This window comes from Ochotona curzoniae, unplaced genomic scaffold (genome assembly GCF_017591425.1).
Source record: "Ochotona curzoniae isolate NIBS_2020 unplaced genomic scaffold, NIBS_Ocur_1.0 scaffold_3208, whole genome shotgun sequence".
Classification (NCBI taxonomy): Eukaryota; Metazoa; Chordata; class Mammalia; order Lagomorpha; family Ochotonidae; genus Ochotona; species Ochotona curzoniae.
This window is the reverse complement of record NW_024467106.1, coordinates 32,937,656-32,947,949: the sequence shown is the minus strand read 5'-3', so window position 1 is coordinate 32,947,949 and position 10,294 is coordinate 32,937,656. Positions and strand designations below refer to the sequence as shown.

Genomic DNA, 10,294 nt, shown 5'->3' with positions numbered 1-10,294 from the left:
TGTATTAGCAGGAAACTGGATGGAAAGTGGAGCAGCTGGGACTTGAACTGGTGCCCATTTGGGATGCTGGCATGTCATTGCAGGTGGTGGATTCACCTGATGTGCTGTAGTGCTGGTCCCTCCTGCCTCTTCACCTTTTGTGGGTCTTCTTGTAATTTTTTTTAAGATGCATTTATTTGTATTGGAAAGAGATATTTACAGAGAGAAGAGAGAGATTTTCCATCCACTGGTTCACTCCCCAACCGACCACAATGGGTCTAAGGTCCCAAGGCTTCAGGCTGTCCTCTCCTGCTTTCTCAGGCCACAATCAGGGAGCTAGATTGGAAGTGGAACAGCTAAGACACAAACCAGTGCTCCTACAGGATGCTGGTGCTTGCAAATGGAGGATGAACCAATTACACCATCCTCAGCTTTTTGCCTTTTCCTTCCCAACTTCTCATGTGGGACAGTTCTGGTTCCAGAGCAAAGAACCCACTCCCTTACCTCCCCTCTCAGTCCATGCCAGGAATTGCCAAGGGAGTGAACACTGACTCTTGGAATGGAGGCAGCGGGTGGGGAAAAAAAAAAACTGACTCTGTGTGTGAAACACAGATACGCAAATGGGAAGTCAGCACCTGGCAGTTGTGGTGTGGAAATCACACATGTGGCTGTGGAACCAAGGGCCACAAGGCTGCTAAAGAGGCATGGTGGTGCAGATGGAGAGATTCCAACCTGTTCTGGGACTCTGGTCTGAGAAGAAGAGCCAGGGAAGGGGCTGGAGTCCTGTCCCCAGGGCAGCCCTAAAGCTAACTCCCCAAATCCCTGGGGCTCCCTCTGCCTCCCGTCTTCCTGAAGCTCCTCCACCCTGTACCTGCATTGGGGGCCCTTTCTGCTCTTACGTCTCTCCCCCTCCCAAACCACAGGGCTGTTCTCTCCCATTCCCCTACAAGGGGGTACTCCAGCTCCCAGGGGCTGGAACAAAGTGAAGCCTCCTTGGCTTGGGCAGCCCCAAGCTAACACATGACCCTGGAACTCCTGGTAGAAGAAACCAGGAGGGAAGGCCAGCCACAGGAGGCCCCAAGAGGTGGGGAGGGTGCCGCTACAGGACCACTTTCTTTTTTTTTTTTAATAAAGATGGGGCGGGGTCACTAAGTGTCTCAGAAGCTCTCTAGGGGCATGGAGTCGCTCAGAGTGGCGATGGGCTGCACAGAAGGTGTGTTGGTGGACATCACAGGGAAGTGAGAGCTGGTCTTAGGCAGCGCAGTTAGCCCATGGTCTTCAGACACCGCAGAGTTCTCTGGTCCCTGGGACTCCCGTGGGGCCCTGGAGCCAATGAAGACCAGGTAGACGATGCCACCTATGTAGGCACCCAAGGGTGGCGCCACCACTGGTACCCACCACCAGTTCTCGCCGGCCCTGCAGGCAAGAGATGTGATGACCAAGCGGACGCCTGCATTTACCTGGGGCCAACACTGGTCAATTAACAGAGAATCACCTTCCTCCCTTCTCTCCCCTAAGACACCCGAATCTGATTCAAGGACAGAGCTGACACCCAGTGCAGGAGCTGGATCTGTACCCAGGCTTGGCCTGGGAGAGCTGTGAGGGTACAGGCAGGGGTAGTACCTGAACACCTCTGTGCCCCAGCCAGCAATGAAGGTGAAGAAGCGGGGAGGCAGGTCCCGGGATGGATTGATAGCATAGCCGGTGTTCATGCCCAGGGATGCTCCAATGATGGTAACTAGGATGCCGATGACCAGGGCTTGTGTGCCTGGCAGCGCTGGGTTGTTCTCCTTGTCGGTGATGGCTAAGATACAAAGCTGGAGCATCCCGGTCAGTACCACCTAGGGAGCAGGCACCATGGTAGCCCAGGTCCCACTCTTACCTTGCCCAGCCCAGCACTCCCCCAAGTCCATGTGCCCAAGCATGCACACACATACACATGGGCAGGAACCGATCTTGGTACAGTCTCCCATCCAGGCTTCTGAGGAGCGCCTTGGGGAGCAGCCCCCAACCCTGGACCACTGACCTCATTCAGGAAGCCCCACCATAATGTCATGTGCTCAGGAAGATAGGTAGCAAAAATGCCTGCGGTGGCCTGAGGACCCGTCACTGCCAGCTCTCCACCGGAGAAGTGGAGAATGGCCCCTAGGGAGACACACATTGAGTGGGCACCTGCCCTAACTGAACTCCCCAGGCCTCCCCCAAAGCAGATGGCCGGGTGGAGGGCTAGGGAGCAATCCCAAGGCTTTTTGTGTCTTAACCGAGTTGGGATCCAGCAAGCGGGAGGTGTAGAGCAGAGCGGGGGTTGGAGGCAAGTGGCCCAGGGCTAGGCACCTACTGTAGAAGAGGCCGTAGATGGTGGCGGCAGCGGTGAAGGAACCCAGGAACTGGCCCAGCACGTACACGGGGTACTTCCTCCAGGACATGCGGCCCAGCGCGCAGCTAGCAAAGGTCACAGCTGCGTTCATGTGGGCCCCTGCGGAAGAGGGGGTGCGAGGGCCGGGGATGGAGGGTATTAATGGCAGGAGCAAGTATTGACAGCTGCAGGTGTCTAAGCAGTGCTTCCTGTATGACAGCACTCCCAGACACACCACCCACAAGCCAGTGACCACCATCCTTGTCCACCATAGAGAAAAGGAAGTCACCTGCCCACAGGGACTGGCTACTCACAATGGTGGCCCCTGGAGAGTCTTGAGAGGTAAGGGACTCCGAGAGTTCTCCTGCCCAGGGTGACTGGGAAAGGTGACACCCAACTATGTGGGAGGCCAATTGGAAAGGACCCGTGGGGACCCCTGGCCTTGTCCAGGTAGGTGAGGCCTGGCCTTGCTCACTTACCAGAGATGTTGCCTGCCACGTGTGCTCCCATGGTGACACCGAAGCCAAAACCTATATTGACACCGAGGTAACTCCCGTGCTTCTCATCTAGGACCATGTGGGCCACAGAACCCAGACCAAACACCTGTAAGGAAGGGCTTTTGAGGGGCCACATTCCAAGCAGCTGAGACCTCCAAAGGGCCCAACACTTGGCTCCCAGCATTGTCCCCAAAGACCCTGTGCTGCCTTCTTCCAGAACCTTCTCTTCCCTGCCCATCTAGGGCTCTGGACCTGAGCCAGTGAGAGCTGTTTGATGGGGCCAGGGCTGAGGCAATGAAAGCAAAGCCTCTCATCATGCACACACAGGTGCCTGGACCCCCATCCTTCAATCCCCGGGAGGAGGCAGGCCTGGGTGGGTGGCTCGTCTGGGTTGTGTCCTTGGGGCAGTTTGCACTCAAGCTTGAGGAAGATTTTCCAGGGGTCTCCAGGCTGCAGGCACAGTGAGAGTGTGGGTCCCAATTCTCCTGCCCTCAACTCTGTCACCTGGACTCGGACATCATTCACAAAGGCACTGCTCTTGTGCACCTGTCACCACTCCATCTGCTTGAGAGACTCCGACCTCTGCAGGGAGCGAAGAGGTCCTCACTCAGCCTCCAGTTACACCCTCCTCCCCCCGGCCTGGCTTCCACTGGTTCCCATAGACTTGAGTCTCTTCTTTCCTAATAAACCTTGCCATCTCAGTCCAGCCTCCCTCTACAGCCATGGATTTCTCAGCTGCTCCTTGCTTGTGGCCATTCCTGCATCCCTTCCCATGTACCCCTCTTCCTTCAGTCTGGCTTCTGCTCACATGAAAGCCCCCTGGCAGGGCCCTAGCAGTCTCCTCATCTCCCCAAGTGCTCCCAGGCAAATGTCTAAGCTTGACTTTGCCACCTGAGCTGCTCTTCGCCACACTGGGGTTCTGCAGGGCACCCCCCTCCATTCCTCCCCTTCCTGGTCTTCTCCCCTTTTGCTGGCCACATGGCTGTTTCTAGCTCCTGCTATTGTTTCCCATGGGTCTTGTGAACACATCTGATTCAGGCTATTTTCAACCCTAACTCCAGTCACTCTTCCTGAATCTTCCTTCCAGGACTGTGGCATCAGTTGTGCCTGAAGCATCAAAATTCCCCATCATCTCTTCACCTGGGAGCCACATTCCTATTTCTAAATACCCCGGGGGATTCCCAGACCATCACAGTCTCCATCAGCTCATCCTGTGTTCTGCTGCTCACACTTGGCTCCCCATCCCAGTGTGCCATGCCAGAAACGCAGAAGTCACTGATGAGAGCTTCCCCTCTGCCCTGCTTCCCAGCACCCCGCTCACTCTTGGGACATCCTGCCGGAGTTCCTCCTGAAAGCCAGAGGCTCCTTCCTGACCACGTCCACCCCTTCTTCAAACATTCACAGGCTCCCCTCCAATTCCAGGATGAAGTCCTAATTCAGTACCCAGTCGCTGAGGCCCCTTCAGAGGGGTGGGCATTGTGGCACAACCAGTGAAGGCATCACTCGGGGTGCCCACTCGCCCTCTCTGAGTCATTGGTCCAAGTCTCAGTTATTCTGTGCTTCTGAACCAGTTTCCTGTTTATGTGCCTGGGAGCTAGCAGCAGAAGGCACAAGGACCAGAGTTGTTGCTACCCACATGGGAGATTCACACGGAGTTCCTGACTTCTCCCCAGCCCTGCTCTGGCTGTTGGGCCATTTGAGGAGTGAACTAGCAGATGGAAGACTCTATCTCTTCTCCTTCTGTGTGTGTGTGTGTGTCTAACCTTGCCTTTCAAACACATAAACGCATATTAAAAATAATAAAAATCCCCATCATTTGAAGTTCAAACTCTCGGTCCCCTGAGCATGCAAATTTCCAACCCTTGCCCTGTGGCTCATGAACAAAGCTGGCCTTCTAGGGCCTTAGTGGTTCCAGCCCCTCCCCAGCCTGGTCAGTGAACAAGGCCCTGCCTGCTAAGTACCCCCAATAGCGAGGAGGTCAGTTCCAGGGGCCACACCCCTGTAGGCTACAGATGGTCTGCTGTCCTCATCCTGGCTGCAATAAATGGGACCCAAGGTCACCCCAGGCTCTTAGGGAAGCGCCTCCATGTGCTGACTCACAGAGCATGCTGTCATGGAGCCAGCCCCCCACTTCCTGGCACAGGTTCCACAGCCAAGAATAACAGCACAATGCCTGGTATGTGCACAAACCTTGCAAAGCTCTTTTGCAAATGTCCCTTGCCTTCTGTCTTCACGGCAAAACTGTGTGGCTAGCGTTTGGTTTTTTAAAAAGTTTTTTTTTTTTTTTTTTTTTTTTTTTAGTTTGAAAGGCAGATTTTATGGAAAAGGGAGAGACAGTGAGATCTTTCATCTGTTGGTTTACTCCCCAAATGGCCACTTGGGCTGGAGCTAGGCTACTCTGAAGCTAAGTCTCCCGTGTGGGTACAGGGTCCCAAGGACTTGGGCCATCCCCTGCTGCTTCTCTAAGTGCTTTCTCAGGGATCTGGAATGGAAGTGCAGCAGCTTGGCTTTGAACTAGTGCCCATATGGGATGGCAGCCCTACAGGCTGAGGCTTAACCTATGATTCCATGGTGACAGCTCCAGAGGTAGTGTGGATAAGGAAACTGAGGTCCTAAGAGGAGTTTTGAATGCAGTTGGGCTGCTGGGAGCAGCCCTCTTCCCTTTTCTCCTACCTCCCCCAGATACAGGGGAAAAAACTTTCCCTCACTCCTCAACCCTTCCCACCATAATCAGTAGTCTACATGGGTGTCCATCCTTCTTAACTATGTACGCATCATCAAAAATAAAGCATTTGTTTATTTTAAAAGAGGTGTCTTGAACTACTCAAAACCTGGAAATGAGAGCTTTACCCTAGCTGAGGAAGAGCTAATGAGTCAGTCTTAGGAATTGTGCTGAACCTAAGCCAAAGGGTAGACTAGAGAAATGAAGAATCAAGACTGTGGTAGTAGGGGCAGGTGTCATGGTATAGTGTGTAAAACTGCTGCCTGCAGACCAGACTAGGCAGACTACAACACCTACACGCCTCATGTGGACTAGATCAGGGAAAAGCCAGGCTGGGCTGATTATTCCTACAGGTGCAAACAGAACTAGAATGGGTGAGGGGTGTTTGAGCTTAGCCACAGCATCAGCTGGCAGAAGCTGGCACTGGGGGTTAGTTCTGTCAAGTCAAACCACAGAACTATCCGGAGAGTGCCTAATCTGGGAGTGGGAGAGGCCTGGGAGGGAAATAGTGGGCTCATCCCTCTTGGGTTACCACTTTCATGGGAGGGCATGAAAACTAGGACAGGGGCTGGGGTGGAATGGGATGTGGGACAGACTGGACTACTGCTACACATACTGGCAAATCAAGGTAGGGGGCGGGCCTGGTGGGGGTTAGTGTGGGTCGCTCTGACTAGGCTGCAGCTCCCACTGGTTTATGCGAGGGCCGAGTATGTGGTGGACAGAACCAGGCTGGACTGCAATACCCATTGGTTCCAGTGGAAGTCGGGAGTGAAAACAGAACCAACCCAGCAATTGCAACCACCAGCTGATTGGGGCGATGGACTGTGCCGGGCCCTGTACTTGCTAGCACATACAAGAATCTGGTTTGAGAACACCTCAGACAAAGTTTCTTTGGAGATCTCCCCAATCAAAATGCTGGACTCAGAACCCTAACCAAGAAAAGAGAGAAGACAGAACAGGTCAACCAACCATCTCAGCTATATCTTGGCAGCAAAATACAGGGCAGAGACTCTATGATGGACTATGTCAATCAGTGGATTCTTCAAAGACCTCATAGTGCTTGGAGTGGCAAGATTGGCAGCGATTCATAACTGTTGAAATATCAAAACCACTTGACCAAGAACCTCAGAGCATACCCTACATCCGGGACCTGGGGAGGGTGGGATATTGGGTGGGCCTTCTCCCTTAATACCTCCCCTTTAAACATGAAGGAAACAATATGGAAAAAAATTTTAAAATAATAATAAAAGAAAACACACACACACACACAAAAAAGCAAAACTGCTGCCTGCAATGCCCGCATCCTATATGCGTCCTGGCTGCTCTATTTCCAATCCAGCTCACTGCAAATGCACCTGAGAAAGCAGTGGAGGATGACTCACGTGCCTGGGCCCCAGCCTCCCACATAGGAGACCTGGATGGAGTTCCAGGCTCATGGCTTCTGCTGGCCAATGTCAGCCAATGCAGCCATATGGGCAGTGACCCAGCTGATGGAAAAATCTCTCTCTCTCTCTCTCCCTCTTTCTCTCTCTTTCTCTCTCTCCCTCTTTCTCTCTCTTTCTCTCTCTCTCTCTCACACACACACACACACAAGTAAGTGTATAAATATCACTCATTCAAAATAAAATAAGTGTAAAGAGAGAGACTGAGTGATACTAGAGCAAACTGACTTTACGCTGGACTTAATGTGTGACCTCAGGCAAATACCCAAGACTCATGGAGTCCCCAACACCCAACTGTGAAGTGCCCATGCCCCAGGCGCTCTGACGATGTGGGAGGGCACCCCATGTAAGGGCTGAGTCCCCTGGTGCTCAATAACGTCAGAGGAAGAGAAACACAGGTGTGTGCCAGCCTCCAAGTGTGTGGGTGGTGCCTGCTGTCCCTAAGAACTCCCCAAGGGGTGACCAAGGTTCCAAGGTTTAACAGCCCTCACGGGGCTGGAATGTCTTGTCATAAATGAATGACTTTGTCCCGGGCTAAGGAGAGATAGGAGTCAGCTGTTGCCACTCACAGCTCAGGAGACTGGGAAAGAGGGCGGGGTGGGGAGGGAGGGAGGGAGGGAGATGCAGGGAGCGTGCTCCTCGCAGCGACAACGGGCCCAATGCGTGTGTGCTGGGAGGCTGGCACCAGGCCTCCTCCACACAGTTCTGCCAGCTCACTGGGAGTGTTCCCTAACGAGGGAGCTCATTCTGGACAGCTAAGATTCTTTTGCCAAAGGTCACATAGCCAGAAGACAGCAGAGCCAGGATTCAAACCCATCATCAAGGCCTGGGCAGGCCCAATTCCTCACATTTACCACCTGAGAAGACAAGCTTGGAACTGGACAGATGCCCCGAACCCAGGTGTGCAGGGTGCCTCACGCTCTGGGACACTCTGTGTCCCATCATCTCCTGCACTTGTGGCTCAGTGCACAGACAGTGCACACCCAGCCCTGGGCATACCACACTTTCAACACATACACACACACACACACATGTTCACCTACAATCTTACATACACACAGCCCCAAATATACTCATACTCCCTTCACACACACACAAACATACACGTTCACCTACAATCTTACATACACACAACCCCTAATATACTCATATTCCCATCACACACACACACACCCAGCCCCAGGTACTCTCACTTTAAACCCACACAGGTTCACTCACACTCTTCTACACACACACACACACAGCCCCAGGTTCACCCACCCTCACCTCCTCCAGCTGCCTCTGACTGCCTTTGCATCCCTTCCCAGGAGTCCCTCTTCTTTTCCCAGGCCTGAAAGTCCATGGCACTTGCTTAGGGCACAGACCTCTGGGCCTGGGGACAGTCTGGAAGCCAGTGGAAAGAAGACCAGGGTCCCTCTGCCCCGTGCTCCCTGCAGTCTGTCATCTGTGCCCATCACACTCAAGAAGAGCCCATGACGAGGATTCCCAGCGACCTGGGGATCCTGGTCTGTGTGCAGCTTCCTGCCTGCTGACCACGTCCTCCTGGCGGGACAGGCCCTCGCCCCTTCTGGTTCCCCTGAGTCTTCTGATGGCTGCACCAGTGCCTGCCTGCACACACAGAAGCCTCCCTGCTGGCCCCAAACTGAGACCTCAACCCGCCAGGGCTTCTCAATGCCATGACTACAGCAATGGGCAAGTTCCTCCTTCCCTGGTCACCACCCCTCTCCCCTGTAGGTCCCACAGGGCACCCAGAATTCTCTTCTAAACTCTGCATTCTAGGGGCCAGTGCCGTGGCATAATAGATTAAGCTTCATCTGCAGTACTGCCATCCCATACAGCTGCTGGTTCATGTCCCAGCTGCTCTGTTCCCAGTCCAGCTGCCTGCTAATGGGCCTGGAAAATTGAAAGATGGCCCAAGTCCTTGGGCACCTGTACTTGCGTAGGAGACCCAGGAGAAGCTTCCAGGCTCCACACCCAACCACATCGCAGCCCTGCTGGGTAACTTCCATCACTTCCTCACCCTTCTCAGGATTGTATCTCAGAGGCTGACTTCCAAGCTTCACTTCACCCTGTCTCCCCTGGATTTCCCATCCCAATGCCATCCCTGATCCCCAACACTCCCACCTCCCAGTCACAGATCCATCCTGTCCCCAGGAGAATTGGTAAAAAAAAAGGCCCCTCTCCACACTTCCCATTGCTTCTTCCCCAGACTCTCACCTCAGGGGCGCTGGGCAAAGGACCCCCAGTCTGCCGCATTGCCGGGCCCCATCCACACTGTGCCACCTGCTCACTCACCATCATGACGTAGGTGCTCAGGAACTCTGCCAGGAACTCTCGCACACTCTCCTTCTGCAGGATTGCATGGATCCTTGGTAGTACAGGCTCGGAGACCATCCGGGAGCTGTGGGGCGGGTGGGCTGAAGCTGCAGCCAAAGTCAAGGCCATGGACAGAGAGCTGGGGCAAGTCTGCGTGGCCTGCTGCACAGCAGCCCTTCACCTCCTGGCTGAGTTAATGGGTAACCCTCACAGCACGCTCCCCACAGACACCTCCTCTTGCTCAGGGAAGCTGGGAAGCGCTAGGCCAGGAGACACCACAGAGCCTCGGGGCCAGGGCAGTACCTGGGCTGCATGGGCAGTCAGCCTCTGCTGTCCTCTACTTGGTACTCAAAGCAGTGGGAAAGGCACAATGAAGGAGGCTCTTGGCTGAGGGGTGAGCTGCAAGTGTAATGGGCAGTGCCCAGGGGCACAGAGCAAGGGGACCCGGGGGCTGGAAGAAAGCAAGAGAGAGGAGCCCAGCTATCTGCCTGTCTCTCTGACTGCTTATCTCTAAGAACCAGAGCTTTGGGGTCACAGGCCCAGGGCCCAGCAATGGTGAGGCACTCTGCCAACAGAATGGGGTGTGGCAAAGTCTACTGCAGGGCCCTCACGGCAGCCCGAGGTCTGAGGCCTGTGCTAGCTTTTGCACAAGATAAAGGGTCAGAAGATACCCGGGCTGTGTGAGATGCAGAGGGCGGGCAGAGAAGGAGGAGAGGAAGGACTGGGTCTACTCCCTCAGTGCAGAGCAGGTGTACAGCAAGCTGAATGAATGAGCACAGGGGAATCTGTCTGCCTTACTCTGGGCTAGAGCCTCTGGGGATGTCCACATCGCTGGTGCTTGATAAATACTTGTGTCATCAACACCTGGTGAGGTGAAGAAGTTCCAGGCCCTATGGTCTATGTGTTGGGGGAGACACAGGGCTGGGGCTTGGGGGAAATTATAGGCTCTGAGGAATTAGAGGGAAAAGGGAACAGACTACAG

The 10,294-nt window shown here is 54.2% G+C and overlaps 1 protein-coding gene across 9 annotated transcripts; it reads right to left on the bottom strand.

Moving 5' to 3' along the window:
- AQP7 (aquaporin 7) lies at nt 1-9,789 on the bottom strand. Of its 9 annotated transcripts, none has more exons than XM_040963716.1 (7): nt 9,292-9,608; nt 2,815-2,938; nt 2,318-2,455; nt 2,006-2,124; nt 1,603-1,820; nt 484-574; nt 1-148 (listed from the first exon to the last, which is right to left on the bottom strand). In XM_040963716.1, the coding sequence occupies exons 1-7, from the start codon at nt 9,439-9,441 to the stop codon at nt 131-133; spliced, it is 858 nt and encodes a 285-aa protein (XP_040819650.1). In that variant the 5' UTR covers nt 9,442-9,608; the 3' UTR covers nt 1-130. The 9 variants fall into 9 exon arrangements, with proteins under 9 accessions (XP_040819650.1, XP_040819646.1, XP_040819647.1 ...); XM_040963712.1 differs by lacking the exon at nt 1-148 and adding an exon at nt 9,616-9,789 and having other exon boundaries at nt 306-1,395; nt 9,292-9,397; XM_040963713.1 differs by lacking the exon at nt 1-148 and adding an exon at nt 1,378-1,395 and having other exon boundaries at nt 306-1,302.
- Between the last annotated feature and the right edge of the window lie 505 nt (nt 9,790-10,294).